At 37.2% G+C, this 16,841-nt stretch overlaps 1 protein-coding gene across 1 annotated transcript in view; it reads left to right on the top strand.

Annotated features, from left to right (window-relative positions):
• The window catches only part of pcdh15b (protocadherin-related 15b), a 115,603-nt gene that overhangs the window by 13,262 nt on the left and 85,500 nt on the right, over positions 1-16,841 (top strand). Inside the window, exons 3-7 of the mRNA XM_077625669.1 lie at positions 2,187-2,346; positions 12,620-12,634; positions 13,259-13,324; positions 16,173-16,333; positions 16,421-16,576. Coding sequence (XP_077481795.1) covers positions 2,214-2,346; positions 12,620-12,634; positions 13,259-13,324; positions 16,173-16,333; positions 16,421-16,576 — 531 coding nt within the window. The 5' untranslated portion in view covers positions 2,187-2,213. The remainder of the gene's footprint in view (positions 1-2,186; positions 2,347-12,619; positions 12,635-13,258; positions 13,325-16,172; positions 16,334-16,420; positions 16,577-16,841) is intronic.

Here is a 16,841-nt window from a genome sequence, read left to right as displayed (position 1 = left end):
ATAACACAAAACATGGTATATTCTTGTCCTAAATAATCTGGCATTAAAGTGACATTTTAAGACTTTCCCCCCCTCTTTGGATCAATCCAAGACCACTCCCAGGTGATTTTCCAAGTGTGTCTCATTTTATCCTTCTGCTGTGAGTTTAAATGAGTGTGTCACTATTAGATATCCATTTGTGTTTATAAAAGGAGAATGTTTACTGAGAATATTATTAATTCAAACCCCAAATAAAAAGGGCTATATTTACTTTCCCCCCGATTCTTTTTTTTTAATCAAAAATGCATGTGAACTGTTGTGAAATGAAAATTAAAACTATAAAAGTAATTTTAAAAATAGATTTAAAAAAAAAGAGCGTATGGTACATTTTTCCGAGCTAAAGAGAAACAATTACAAAATAAAATGAACACATTTACAACATATTTTTATAAAAAGAAAATAATAAATAAATAAATAAATAAATAAATAAAGGTTCTTCACCCTTCCTAGGCTACACGTCTAGTGTTGTCAGTGGCACCAAATGAATTCAAAATGAGGAAAAACGTATTTGGATTTTGAACACTGGAAGACATTCTAATTCCTCTAAGTGGAACAAATACAATTGGAAACGCTTCGCAAGTCCTCAACTGACCCAATGTATTCGCAACTCATTTTGATTGTTGAATTATTTATCAAGGTTGTAATCAAACAAAGATATATTTTTCTGCACAACAAATATTTGGTGCTTCTGGCAATTTAACGGCTTGTTGAATAATTATTCAGCATGGAAGATGTGTAATATGCTGCAATATTTATCCTTTCTCTCTCAGCTGAGTTGTCATTTTAATTTTACATGGCTATGGTGTGATTTAGAATTTTTTTCCACATCATTGTGTTTCATTGCAGTTTGCGCTCAGAATCGAACCTGTTTTCGGGACATCTGCCAGTTTTTGTTGTGCCTTTTGTAGTAAATCGATAAGGGAGTTATTACATGCAAAATAAGGGTCCTTGAAGACAGACATGTGGAAATGATGCAAATTGCTTGAATTATGTGGCGCCACTTGAAGTGATGATATAACTGCAACCATTGCGGTCTGCGTTGACACCGTTCCGTCATGTTGCCCAATTGTACTCCGGTTGTCGAAAATATTCCAATTACAGTTCAAGTATGTGGAAAGGGGTGAGGCGGAATGAGAGGAAATGGTGGGGAAGTTATTGATCAGATATAATATGAGGAGTGCTATGAAAAAATACAGGAAATGACCTACACTGTCTAAGAAGAGACACCTTAATCTATTCATTTCACACCATTGTTATAATTTCTTTCAGAGGTCCATTATAATGCCAGCTCATATGAATTTCTTTTTAATACGTTTACATTAATGTTTTAATGTAAAAAAAATGTAAATCTTGTTTATTTTGAATAATTCATTTATTTATTTGCATTTTCAATTTAAAAACAAAAATGAATGATGTAAAAATTCTCTTCATTCATTCATTTTCTTTACCGCTTATCCTCACATGAGTCGTGGGGGGTGCTGGAGCCAATCCCAGCCAACTATGGGCACCAGGGGACACCCTGAATCGGTAGCCAGCCAATGGCAGGACATCATTTTTTATTTTTTTATTTTAAATTTGTTTACATTTAAAAAATGACTTTAAAAAATGAAAAACGCTGGGAATATCTTCTTAATTGTTTTTATTTGAAAAAAGGGAAGAAAACTGTGAATCTTCTCTTCATGTTTTTAAATGTAATTTATTTTAAAATTACTTACCTTAAAAGGGAGAAAATAGAAAAATATTTTTTTTAAATAAAAACCAAAACATGAAAAAAAGGAAAAACATTTTTTAATTCATTTATATAATTAAACAAAATTGAAAACTGTAAATAATCCCTCATTTTGAAATATGAAACTAATTTCCATTATTTAATTTCGATGGGCCACACACTGGAGTTTGACCCCTGTGCTTTAACACTTTGTCTAGTAATTCAGTCTTTAAAGATGTTTTAAAGAGAATTAATGATAAAATGTAGCCTTGGTGGAGTCCAAAGTTCATTGGAAACAAATCTGACTACTCTGCCACTGTTCGTATCATCAGAAAAGGTTCATTGACTTTGTTAAAATGGCACTCTGCCACCTACAACTATTATTATCTGTCTATTATTACTTGTTGTAACTACATGTTGCTGTTTCCTCCCCACGCAGCTGGGCGCTCAGCAGACAGTGGTGAAGATGATGGCAATGCACTTAATGGGACCACCGTCGCATGCTGGGGTGAAATGGCCCTGGCAAACTGGAATAGGAGTGCTTTATTTGCTAATCTTGCTGATGCTGCTTTCAACCTGTCTTGGCCAAGACACTGACGGTAAATGCAGCTTTTTTATTAATGCATGCCTTTACTGGACCGAGTAGCGGTGTGTTATATGGGGAAAAATGTATCACAATGTCGGCTATTTTATATAACCATATCAATATGGTATTATATTAAACATTTTTACTTGTGTGAAAATGGGTTAAAAACATTGATGGATTATCCCCCACTCATTTTATGTATTTAATTGACATTAACCTGACCACAAATGCTGAAAGCATCAAGCAATGCCGCAATCTAGAACTATCCCGTGTAAGCAGACATAGCACACTGACATTAATATTTTTACTCAAGGGACAAATTTGCCTATTCCAATCAGGCACGTTAGAAAAGAATAGTATTCACAGCTAGTCCTCTCAATTAATATTGATATTGGAACAAATTGTGTTCTCTGTGTTCTGTATGTGTTGCTATTTTGAATTCTCTTGTATGCATTATTCATATAGGGTTGGCAGAGGATGACAATTTCTTAAATATTGAGTTCAGAACGCATTGTTTTGAGGCATCTTTGCGGTATTACAATGAATGACATGGATTCCACAAATGTAGCTAGTCAGGGCAAATTGGGCCAAAATTTACATTGCATTTTTTTGTATTTTTTAGATTAGATAACTTTATTCATCCCTTATTTGGGAAATTTCACTGTCACGGTAGCAAGAGGGTGAGAATACAGACACAGGAAAAGACATTCTAGACATAAATAAATAGGTAATAAATAAGTTAATAAATAAATAAGCGTGTTGCAAAAAATAAATATATATATATATATATATATATATATATATATATATATATATATATATATATATATATATATATATATATATATATACACATACTTATACATACAAATGCAGATGCACATGTATACATACGGTTGGTCTTGACATTTCTAGTGATAATGACATTAGACCTGTAAACGGCATGGTCATGTGATCGTAGAGCAGTAGTATGATCCTTCCCATAGGAAAAGAGCTTTTCCAAAGTTCAATTCATTCATTCAATTTCCATACTGCATATCCTCACAAGCCTGGAGCCTATCCCATCCAATTATGGCTACCAGGCGGGGGACCCCCTGAATTGGTGGCCAGTCAATCGCAAGGCGAAAGGTAACAGACAATGATTCATTCTCACACTCATACCTATGGGCAATTTAGAGTGTTCAACCATCCTACCATGCATTTGGGATGTGAAATGGAATACCTGGAGCACGGGGGGAACCTGGGATTGAACCCTTATCAATCTTCTAATCTCAGAACTGTTAGGCCAACGTGCTAAATCAATCGTCCACCGAGCCGCCGCTTTCCCAAAGCTTTTTTCCAATAGTTGCAACATGCCAACTACCAAACAGATCACAAACCCTCATGGTTGTAAGGGAATGGCTCCGAGTATGACTTAAACTTGCAAGCAAAATAATCAAATCGCAATATCCACATGAAACGTTTTGAGCAGAAAGAGTCATTGCTGGTGGCGCTGGTGAAGCTCAGCATGATACCCGCACGGCTTTCTGCTCCATTTGTCAGAACGTTAATATTACGTTTATCATTTGGTCCTTGAGATTTATCTGGCTGGCATTTAGCCGACACAAGTGTGCTGATATTCAGCTAAGGCTATGCGGATAGGTGCCTCATGTGTTTTCGGGTACAAGGTTTTAAGAAGTTTCAATTCATTTCTCACCAGCCATTAGTTAATCTAATTATCTCAATATCTACTGCAGTAACAGCACACAGTCGTGGTTAGCTCATTGGCTGCCATTGACAGTGGCTGATATACAATCCATTTGAAATGAGGGGGACTGAAAGGGAATAAATGTTTATTAGTGAGAAACTTATTTAAATTCAGAAGAGAGGGTGACAGGGCATCTATCATTAGCAACGAAAGCATTTAAAAATGGCTTTGGATGAGGAATTCTGAGGGATATTTTCGACAGTGTTTAGACTTGGATGATTTGAAAAATACAAATTATTCAACTTCTTTTCGTTGCTTTGATTTGCAAGGAATCTCCGGTGGCAGTAATTAATTGAATTGAATTGAAACAGGCAAATAAATATTCAATAAAATTATAAATAAATAGGTAGTTAACACAACAACAAACAAACAAATGAACAGCTAAATAATTATTTATTTTAATGGGCCAAAAGGGATTTTTAAAAATAAATAAATCCACATGAAGCAAATATATAAAAAGCACTTCTTTCTTCAAACAAAGTAACTCAGAGCCTTACAATTCCAAATTGATTGACGTCTATTGCTATCAATGGGAACCAATGGGGTAACCTCATTTATGAAGAAAAAAAATCCCCCCCAAAAACAACCCCTGCTCCCAATAAAACTTTTGGCACTGAATGGTTTAAAGACACGTGTTTATTTTAATGGAGCTAGTTGCGATTTGCAGCCGCCATTTTGTGCTATCAACAACAAAATAACGCGTTCTCCTTAATGAGCATCGGTCCCTGGATGTTTTCGCCTCTCTGGGTGCCGTGTGACAAGCATGAGTACTACACTTTTAATTAGACGCGATCCCTGGCTGAGAAATTCCATTTATTCACTTTTGCTTCCCCGACTGACATGAGTACTCGTGAATTTTTAATCAGCCTACTGTGAGAGAATACACAACTTTCAGCTCATGGCTCGAATTTAGCACTCAACCAATATCCCCCCGTTTGCTTTGCTCTCCTTGGAAATTGCCCTAACCAATATGAGTGGAAAAAAATATCCTTAAAAATCTACTCGAGTAAAAATAGTAGGAAATTGTTTACATTTTACTCAAGCAAAAGTTTTGGTTTAAAAATATACTCAAAGTTGACATATAGCTCTTTGTGGCTTATTGTGGCAAAACCAGTGAGGAACTCACTATAGTGCTGTGTAGTGATTTACCATCCGCATTCATAACCAAACACAATTTGTCATTTAAAAAGATATCCTAGATCAGGGGTGTCAGACTCGGGTTGGTTCGCGGGCCGCTTCAACGGCAACTTGATTTCACGTGGGCTGGACCATTTTAGATATAATATTTAGATTTATTTTTAATAAATGGATTAAAAGAACTGGATTAAAAGCCCTGACTATTCAGTTGTTTTTATAGATCTAAAACAATGTTTATTTTAGCTTTTTTTAAATATATTTTTAGATTTTATAAAATGATTTTTGAACTAAAAACACAGAAAAAAATGATTAAAAAATTACAATTATTGATTTAAAAGGGGGAAAATCAGGAAATTTAATATACATCTATACTCTTCATTTTAATTTGATCCTAAAACAGAAAGTCGGTACTCACGATTTACTTTCCCGGGCCACACAAAATGATGCGGCGGGCCAGATTTGGCCCACGGACCGCCACTTTGACACATGTCTTAGATTGTATCCCTACGCGGTGCCAATTTATGTAAAATGAAAGGCTGATTGCGAATTCTTGGTACTTACTCGCCTCATTCTATCTACTTTTGTTAACATCCTTTTACGTTTTTGTTGTAGCAATTGGCATTCACGCTTACATGACTACTTTAGTCGTATTAGTTGGGTATCGTTTTTGTCCTTTTTTTCTTCAGGGTTCGGGAATATACCTTTGAATGACATTGTTCGGGCCTCGTAAAGTACTGCCAGAAAAAACATTTGAAAAGAAATGAATGAAAACATACGATCCACACATACTCTTGGATGCTGGTTTCTAACCAAGACAGATGGCACGTGGTACGGGATTAAGATCTGAAAGTTGACTTGCCGCTCAAAGACTCAACACTTCAGTTGAACTCGTAAGAAGCATCTGTGGATCTGGAAGCGACTTTGTTTACCGTAAACGTCAGTCGTCAATTACTGTGACCGGGAAGCGGCATGACTCAATTTGGCATCACCTGGCAATGACAGCTTGCGCGAACATGTTTGTGCCATTAACAGAGCCTCCTAAATCTTGGTTTGAGAGATAACTTGTAAGTCAAGACACCATTGCACTCCAAACGACTCTGAATGAAATAGGATTGATCCAGCCGATGTGAAGGGAGTAGGATTGCCACAATCAATGGACTAATTGATTATTTTGATGGTCAAATATAATTGTTTTGCGACATTGTTGACCTTTGAATTGTTTCAAATTAGTTTTGCAGTTTGTTTTTGGGTTGCTATTGACAGACAGTTCATTCATACCTTCTCGTCATTGTGGTTTGGAAGTCTATTATGCATTTTTAATTTTTGAAAAAGTTTGTATGATGTTCTATTAGCAATATTAATATTAATATATTTTTATAAAGACCTAAAAAGGGAAAAAAGTTAACATGATCCATTTTTACTTTGCGTTTACATCTCTCCTCATCAGAGGCAGCTACCGATTTAACAGTAAATACTTTTTTAAATGTTTTTTCATTCGTATATTAGTATTAGGTTAATTTATAATCATGTAATAATGGTCTTTACAAATTAGAAATAATCAAATAAAAACAGTAAGTATTCTCTTTTGGATCTTTTTTAAAATTTTCAAAAATTTTAAATCAAAGATTTTTTTTTTTAAATAAATACATTTGAAATGATTTGCAAATTTACTTGAAAAATAACGACATTTTTTTAATTTAAAAAGAAAAAAACTAATATTCTCAAATTTTTGAATTTCCAATTGTTTCTAATAAAAAAAGACAAATACAGCTAATTTTCAATCTTTTTGATCTCCATAAACAGTAAACAGCGTGATTTTTATAAGAAACATATGTGAAAAAGAATACTAATAAATAATAATTTGTGACAGTCCTACAAAACTTGAATGATAGGGTAGCTCAGTCCAACACCACGGGTCGGGTCTTGTATCTGATTGGGCGCCGCTGTCAACTGCGCTCAACTCCATGCAGGTTCGAGGCAGGGCTGACACGCCAAGAGACAGACGGCGAGTCCGGCTAATGAATAAGCCAACCCGGTGACAAAGTGGCTATCCCTCCAACATTCACTTTGTGTGTGACTTTCTTTGGTGACTTTCCGTGTTTGTGCACACACAGAGATGCATCAATCTAACGCAAGGTCACGCTGTCTCTACTCTGCCATCCTTTCCTTTTACTTTTACTCTGACTGTCTTCCTTCTAATTCCTTACTTCTCCATTTCCCCTCTCCTCAAATTCACCTCCCCACGCCGTCCTCCACAGCTGAGTGAATCGAGGGGCAAAAGGATGGACGGGTGGTTAGCTGAAGAGATGATGGATGAGTGGCAGTCTGTGGGGATGGAAAGGAATTGGACCAGGGGGAGCACTAGGGAAAGGTGTATCTGCTGATAGAAGCTGAAAAAGGACATGACGCCAAAGAACTGTCGGAGGGGAAATGGATTCTCAAATAAGTATTCTTTTATCAGGTCATCCTTTTGTTTTAACCTTTTACATGCGGCGTTATCAAACCCTTTTTGCGATGGCGCACACTTTTTGCACTTCAAAAATCTCACCAGCATCTGAAAATCTAAACATGTAAAATTCTATAGCCTATGTTAACGATATAAAGGCACTTGCATCAAAGTCAACAGAACTAAAAAAAATATCCAAAACTATTTAGTTGCTAAAAGTAGAAATTTGCAGACCCCCAAAAATTTCCAGTTCACGCAACATAAAAATTTGTAATATGATGAAATGATTTTTTTGGTCCAAATAAAAACTTTAATCTCTTAATATTCACTCTTTGCCTGAAGTCTGATGGGACAGGCTCCAGCACCCCATGACTCTGACAAGGATTGTTGAAAATGGATATACACAAATGAAGGCGACCCTGCAGACAAGTGGTTAGCTCATTGTTGTCACAGTTCTGGTGCTGTGGGTTCGATCAATGGTCAGTCCTGACTGTGTGGAGTTTGCATGTTCTCCCCGGGTTTGTGTGGATTTTCTCCAGGTACTCCGGTTACCTCCCACATCCCAAAAACATGCAGGACAGGCCGGTTGAACACTATAAATGGCCCCTAGGTATGAGAGTGTGAATGTTTGTCTATCTCTTCGTGCTCGGCGATTGGCTGTCCACCGATTCAGTGTGTTCCCTGCCTGGACCCCATTGTTAGCTGGGATAGGCTCCAACACCCTCTGTGACCCTGGTGAGGATAACCGGTTCAGAAAATGAATGAATACATTTGTATTCATTTCTTAATTAAGTGCCTTTTAATGACCTTGCTGTGATGAGACAGTTACTGGATGAATCATCCAGCTGTTTCAATCTTTTCAATGTATTCCAATTTGCCCTTGCATATAGTGTGTCTTCAAAGTATGTCAGATATTGTACTCTCATATTTTAGGTCACACTGTTCATTGGCCGTATTCACAACTTGCCTGGCAGAACAGCTTAGCCAGCATTGAACAGATGGCGGAAAGTAGTCTGATTCAATTGAGCCAGTTTTCCTGGACCAATAAAGAGTTGTTCAGTGTTTGAAAAGTAAGCTGTTGCTACCAACCGTTGTTGAAGTCAACAGGTAGCGACACAAATCTGTAGCGCTTTCGTCCTTGGCATTTGAATTGGATAGCACTAGTATCGACTTGAGATGGCGAAAAGTAGTCTGGTTCAAGTGAGCCAGTTTTCCTTGAACAATAAATAGTTCAAAGTTTGAAAAGAAAGCTGTTGCTACCAACTGTTTTTGAAGTCAACAGGTAGCGACACAACACTGTCGCGCTTTCGTCCTTGTCATTTGAATTGGATAGCAGTGGTATTGAATTCTCTCCCTTCTTGACACGCCATCAACTGAAACCAGTCAATTATTTCTGTGGAAGCACCCCAGTTTGGAAAACCAGGTGCCCAAGGTGGATTCATCATTTTGGGGGATAAATTGTCCTCCTGCCAAGACAAATTCATCATGTGATGTTACCTGTTTCTTTGCCAGAGAAAGAAAATGAAAATTACACGCTTGTGAATCGAGTCTGAAGCCACACCAAGACCATCAAAATCTGTTCTAAACCAAGAGGTGTGCAACATCAGTGATTGTTTAATTATGCACCCAACCTCATTTTAGCCAACTTAGTAGTCTTTTCTTCTGAGAGTGACTGACCTCATAAATCCACTGATCTCCAAAATATCATCAATGGGCCAGCTACCATGCTGAGTCACCAGTCTCGCATGTATATTTCATTTGAAACGTGAGCGCATGTGTTGAGTGTCAACTCGTGGGTGTATTGTTGGCGAGGCCACAGTCACCTTGCTGTCATTTACCCTTTGTCTTAGAGTCTCTCAGAAACCTGTTCCTGCCAAGTCCGATAGACTGCGTTGAAATAGAAAATAAAGACCACATTGATACTTAGAATGTTTCAATAAAGAGCTGTCATGAGTTAGCCTTCCTATTGATTCCTTCCATGAAAAGAAATCTTCATCATTCCCGAATGTGGGCTGCACCTTGAACGTCACCTCATTTTGCTCTCCTGCCTCTCTGCGGAGTGTTTCATCAGTCTGACAGAATCCTGGCATCAGATGGATTTATTCAATTGATCTAGCGCAGTCATTTCACTGATTATTTTTGTTCTGAAGACTTTCATAAGAAGACAGAGAAGCAATTCCTTAACAGAAGATGAGGAAATCAGCAAATTTTATGCGGTTACAAAAAATAGAAATGCTTAAATGGGACCTTAACATGTCTGAATATCTATTATTTTTTGGGAAATTCCTGGTAATAATGCATTTCACGGTAAGCCTCAACCTGTTAGGATACCGTGTTCCTTAACTCGTTGAATTCTTGATGGATTTACAAACCGTTTCATTTAAAACTGTAAAACGTGGCCTTGATTCCGGCTGGATTATGATAAAATATACACAATGCGTTTTAATATGCAATGAATGGCCGACGAGTGGCTCTGCGCTTCAGCCTTCGATGTTATTGCACCGAGAACACATGCTCCCAAACACAACAGAAGAACGTTATCGGTTTTCCGCCTGAATCGGAAAAGGACAAACAGACCACTGGTGTGAAATCAACCTTAGTCTGATCTCCCCGTGCTTCACGTTCTGGTTATGTCTAGCCTAATAGACCATTAGTTTCACCTATTGTCGGCCTGCTCCTTGTGTGTCTAACTATCTTACCTCAGCCTCTCGTGCACTCTCCAGGTCTCGTCACATTGTTTGTTTGAGGCAGTCATTTTGTGTGAATCCAGAGCTCAGACTTTGACAAACAGGGAGGACTGCACAATTGAACCCCAATTGGAAGTAGCTATCCTTTCCAAATGTTAAATCGTAAAACTTTTTCGCCTCTGGCGTCGAAGTTTAATGATTCACCATGAAAACGGCCTAGTTCATTGCTCCTTTAATGAATACTGTTCTTGCATTTCTCCAGCAATGTAATAGCTAAGGAAAGTTAAGAATGGTTTGAAAACTCGGCCCAATTTTTAACCGCTGAATGTGAAAGCAATTAACTTCAGATCAAACTATTGACCTCTCTTAAGTCCTTTGAAATGAATCATTTTAACATGGCCACAATAAAACATTTTAAAACAATCACAAAGTTTCTTGCTAGATTATATCTCGGTGATAAAGTCACTGCAATAAACTCCTGTGAATAATGAAATCCACCGCCAGACCACAAGTTGTCTTAATTTGACCCTCGTGCTGAGATAATGCCTCTTATCGCGGCGCTTGATTCAATTAGCATCCGATAAAAGTGTGTTGCATCTCCATGGATCTCCATTTTATCACCAGTGAGTACTGCCTATAATCTCTCCAATTCATATTACGACTTCATGTATTTTCATGGCATTCTGCCTTTCTCGTTGTGTCAGACCATCACTATAGATTAAAACCTTGACTGAAACAGTTGGATTTCATTGCATTGTAACGACGGCAGATGTAAAATAGAGAGACAGGTAAAAGCTGCTTGATAGATGAGAAAAGACAGAACTAAGACAAATTGGTGCGCTACTACAAAATATACATAAAAATCTCTGACACGGAACAAGTGGACGGTAGGGCTGCCAAGATTAATCGACTAATCAGTCAAGTAGCAAATTAGTAGTTTATTTTGATGGTTTATCAACCGCTTTAATCATTTTTTGAGTACTGTTTGCCATTGACGATGACAGACAAATGGCAAAAATAATTGGTGATTAGTCCACTATGGAAAAAACTTCTTAATGGCAACACTAGAGGTCAGTCGGTAAGAGATGAGGGGGTATTGCCTAACACTAAATGAAGACGCAGTCAGGCAGGAGATACGCATCTGTCATGCTCGCACACCCAAACAAATGCATTCTCAATGGCCAGCTGGTCTCATAACTACTGTCTATTGTCACACTACGACCTCTACACAATCACAAAAGCATGAGAAAGAGAGAGTGGCAAATTCTCTTCCAGTGTTTGGGCTTCAGGCGATGGACGAATGAACAAACCAAACATGCGTTCTTTTTGTCTAAACTGCTATCCAGCCTTTAAAGCTAAAAACCAATGCAGAAGGGATAGCACAATGTTTTGATGTTATTTGATTACTATTGAAGGAACCCGCATTATTGGCTATGTTGGATTCATAAGCGTATTTTTCTGAATTTTAACAAAAGCCAAAAATGGATTCAATTACTTATTGATAAAACCGTGTCCATCAAAGTCAAACTCAATCCGGTGGGTAATGGGGGTTTTGTGTTTCTCTCATTATAAACAGTAAATCAGGAGAAACAATTTAAAATGATTGAAAGAAGGAGTTGTTGTGCTTAAGATCAGTCTATACAAGACCAAGGCTTGCTCAATTTGATCTTCAAACAAGGCCAATCTGTTTAAATTATAGTCTCAGCATTGGTCTGAAACAGGTACAGGTGCAGTAATATGCCCAGTAGTTTATTTGAATGTATGGTACTCTAATTTTTCAGAGATTAGAGTACGTTTTCTTCCCATTTTTAAGCTTTCACTCTAACACCAGTTCTAAAGTTATGCTAATGGACTTTAAATAGTTTTGGGCATTCATACATTCAAGAACAGTAGATTAGAGGTCAACCTTATTAGGAATTTGTCTACTCCAGGATCAGGTAACATGATGAATTCACATTTAGCCTGAGCTCACATCTTTTTATCCTAAGAAAAGTGATGGAGCATGTTTGAATCTTGATGCAGAATCTATTATATCAAGGGCGGATGAATCAGAATGCATTTTAATATTTGAATGTCACATTCTTCGATACCTGCTTGGGTGCAAATAATTACACAGGATTCATTTTCAGTTTAGGGAAAATGGTCTTACGCTACATTCCGAACCTCAAAGCACTCACAGCTTGAAAATGTATTCCTAATTTCACCCTTCCTTTTTTATTTCTTTCCTTCATCTTTCCTTTACTCCTTCCTGATTGGTCTTCTGCTGCAGACTGGCAATATGAGGGTGAGAACGCTTTCCATTCTGCCCCCTCCTTTATTAATGTTGTATATGTATTGACCCTATACGTCTGGGTGTGATGACAATTAGGCTTTTGTTGTTGTTGATGATGACGACAGGGCCTATGTCCGATTATTATTATTATTAAATCACCCAACAGGGACCGACCCTATACGTAAATCACCCAACAGGGGGAAAATATTAGGGTTGCCACAAAAGATTCGCTTGACATTCAAATTGTCACCAATTATTTTGGCCATTAGTCGACTAATGTCTTCATTCGGTAAATAGTTCATGTTTTTGTTCTTTATAGAAATCCAGGAATATTGATTGTCTCTTTTTAGTAAAAGACAAAAATGTTTGGACGCCTTTCATCGTCAACGGCGGCCAATGAGTTACGTGACTTGAAAAAGTTTTATTTGGACATCAAAATTTCTAAATGATTCATCCAACCACGATCAAAAAATTATTATTTGCTCATACAATAAGCCATTAATTGTGTCAGCCTTAGTTGACAGCATCACAGAAGTTAATAAACTGCAATAATTAGGTCTTAGTTAATGCTTAATTGCACTAAATGAACTATGAAGCGGCTTTTGCTCATGATGATATTTTGTCTTTCTCTGACAGAATGTAAACTCTCTCGATCGGGCCCACCTGCTACCATCGTCGCCATAGATGAGGAGAGTCCCAACGGTAAGTCGCGCCAATGTCAAATCGCGCCCTCTAAAGTTTTAAGCTGGTCCTTTTTCGACAGCTGCCAATTGGCGAGGCGTGTAAACTTTGTCGCTTAATATTCATGAAGCCTCAGCCTCCCATGCCGTTGCTTTAGGCACATCTCATTCTCTGCAATTTTAGCTCAGGTGACAGTGGAACGCGCGTATTGGGTATGAGTGGCTTTATCTTCCTGCTACACCTGAGTCTACTGACTGCAGGCTAAATGTTGCCAGGCGTTTTCTTTCGAGAATGGTCTGTCTTTGGCTTGTAAGGCGGGGACGTGGATGGATGTCACAGTGGGGCATGCCTAAACCTATTCGGAACCTCAACCTTGTAATGTCTTTCGAGTTTTCTAGACACTGCCAACAGGACTGTTTTGTAAGCCATGCCCGTCTTACAGGCCGCAGAAAACATCAGGTCGAAAATAATTATTTCTAGACGTGCTTGAAATTTATTTCAAAAAGGTTACTGGTAGTTTTGGGTGTTCAGTTCAGTTCAGTTAACAGTGTGTTTAAAGGTTACAACCAAAGCAATCATTTCATTAACTCCTGGTCTGATCTCCCAAAATTCTAGCTTTTGTCTTGGTGAATTCAGGCTTCAAGCATGTTTTGGTCTTGGATAGAATGAACACAACACTATTCAAAACCCATTTTTTACAGTGTAAATACTGGTTTGCTAACATTTAGAGCTATTAAGAATCGAGCCTTACGTCAAATCCGGCATAGCAAATTCAGTTTCTTGCAAATCTGATTTTTTGGCCCGAGGTTTTTTTTCTTGCGAAAACCGAGAAGCGCTATAATTTATGTTTGTCAATTAGAAACAGGATGACTAAAATCAAAATCCTTAGGTTTACACAAACGACATGTCTCGGAGTTCTCTCAATCTATCATTTTAGAAGAATGTTTTTTTCTACTGAATCCCAGCTGTTATGATCTTTTTCTAGCATGCAGGTGGTTTTAATCTGACACATGAAGAGCCTCAATCAGTCACAGTATGGAGTCGCAATAGAATTGTTTTAGCTGTTTTTTTTTCTGGACTCTGCAAATGAACCAAGACACCAAATGGACTGAACCTGTATTTTTGGATGTCTTTTTTTATGTATAATTTATAAGAGTCGATTTCACTTCCATCTTATTCTCCATAGCAGTAAATCACATCAAAGCATTTGACATTGTTTCCAGCGGAGCATGAAAGATCATAGACCAATTTGGTGTAAGGTATTAGATTGTACAGATGTTGTATATGAAAGCACATAAAGAACAAAGCAAAGTGTAGGTTTTTATTACCCTGAAAATGATGGGTGATAACTAATGGCCGCTGCACTGCTGCATGTCACGGATGTCTATTTTTGGGTGAGTCGCTGTTCTTTTCTGCCTAACAATGACAGCCATCGATGTCAAATCTATTTGAATTGGGATGGCTGGCATTGAATGATCCCAATGATTTCAGTGCCATTGACTGTGATCAAAATAGAGTAAAAAAGGGGAAAACAGTCATTATTACGTTTTCGTTAATTAATATTTTCTTTAAAAAGAATAGTGACACAAAAATGTAAATATTTTAAAATGTTTATTAATTTTGAATTTAAAAATCATGTATTCTTTTGATTTCAAAATGTTTTAAATGATTTATGGATTTGCTCTATTGATGTCTATTGACGCCAATAACAGTGAATTCGTTAATAGGAATATATATTAATATTTTTTAATCAATAGTATTTCAATTTTGTTCAAAAATGGGGATAAATATTCTCTTTTTTAATTTACTAAAAAGAATAACACAGTAAACAATCCGGATTTGTGTTAAGGAATTGGATGTCCATTGCTGTCAGTAGCAGTCAATCTTAATTTATAAAAAACAATAGAAGCCGTTACAACTGTGGGAAGATCGTTCATGGGTTTCCTTAATTTAAGTATCGTTTGAGTTTCTGTGTGCTCAGTTTAAAAAAAAAACACCTAATTTTCAAGCTACTCTGGTTAGTTTATTAATTACTATAGAGTCGATGTGTCCACAAAAAGGGAAAAATACATACATAAATCGGACTGGAGTTTAAGTTTCATTGCTATCCATTTTTTAATTAATCTAAAACCGAGAACAAACATTACACATGATACTAGTAAAATGGTGAAACAACAGACAAAATGGGCACCTGTTAATGTTGGCATAACAGTTTTTGGACATGTATATCCTAAAATACAACTTAGCCAGCTATTGGCAGTCCGAGTAAAAATGAATAAAAGGTCCAGCCAAATTATGCAAAAAAAGTGCCACTTATTTTTCAGGAAATACAGTGCTAGTTGGTTTTGTTTTTAACTCTTACTGATTTAATATGACTTGCTTATGTGATAAGATGGTCATATGCATCAATAACAAAGACATTCATATCGCTTAGTCCAATGATTGATACATGTCAATTCCAAATACAGATACATCAGTCATTTATGTCAATGACAATTACGGGTATATCCAATAATTTCAATGGAAAATTTGAGAAAAATTTACCGACAAGCTGTTTTATTTGTGTTTTGATTTCTCTACTATAGTATATATACCGTATTTTCACAACTATAAGGCGCACCGCATTATAAGGCGCACCCTCAATGAATGACACATTTTAATTTTTCCCCCATATATAAAGCACACTGGATTATAAGGCGCCCTGTCTATTTTGGAGAAAATTTAAGACTTAAGTGCGCCTTATAGTCGTGAAAATAGGGTACTCTTTCTTAACTGTGTCTTGCTGACTTTGATGTAAAGTAAAGCTCCTTGAATTCCCTTGTGTTGAATTGTGCTATACAAACAAATTGGCCTTACCTATATTTTTCAGGAACATTGTTGGTGGAGAACATGCAGATTAATGGCGTGGCTGAAGGTCCTGACCGAACCATCTCTTTGTCCTTAAGAGACAACCACAACTACTGGGTGATTTTGGACCCATCCAAACAAGCCCTTTATCTTAACAGCACTGGACGGGTTCTCGACAGAGATGTATGTAGGCGAACCTTGACAATTTTTTTTTTATTAGATAAAAAAAACAACATAATTTTGACTTGTTGAAATTATTTTTGTCCCCAGCCTCCGTCGTACATCCATTCGATTGTGGTTCAGGTTCAGTGTACCAACGAACTGGTGGGCACGGTGATACTCCACGAGGTGCGCATCGTTGTGCGCGATCGCAATGACAACAGGCCGCGATTTCAGCAGCCCAGATACTATGTTGCTGTGAGCGAGGTAACAAGATCTGCCTAAAATACTCTACTTCCCCCTTGGTCAACTCAACTGGTGTTTTTAACTCATTCCTGCCGGTGGCTATGTCAGACGCTCAGTACTGTGAGGGGTGCATCAATGAAAATGTTCAGTCTTGGTGTTGACTTGGTGTCAGTGAAATTATTTATCTTCCTTTTTTTGGCAAAGATCCAGTCTCGTTCTAATTGACCACAAGTCTAAGGGCGTATTCACAACAGGAAAATTCGCTTTCTTTAGTCTGAACCAAAAC

The sequence above is a fragment of the Stigmatopora argus genome, chromosome 18 (genome assembly GCF_051989625.1).
Source record: "Stigmatopora argus isolate UIUO_Sarg chromosome 18, RoL_Sarg_1.0, whole genome shotgun sequence".
Classification (NCBI taxonomy): Eukaryota; Metazoa; Chordata; class Actinopteri; order Syngnathiformes; family Syngnathidae; genus Stigmatopora; species Stigmatopora argus.
The sequence above is the reverse complement of the archived record's forward strand: the minus strand, read 5'-3'. Positions and strand labels throughout refer to the sequence as shown.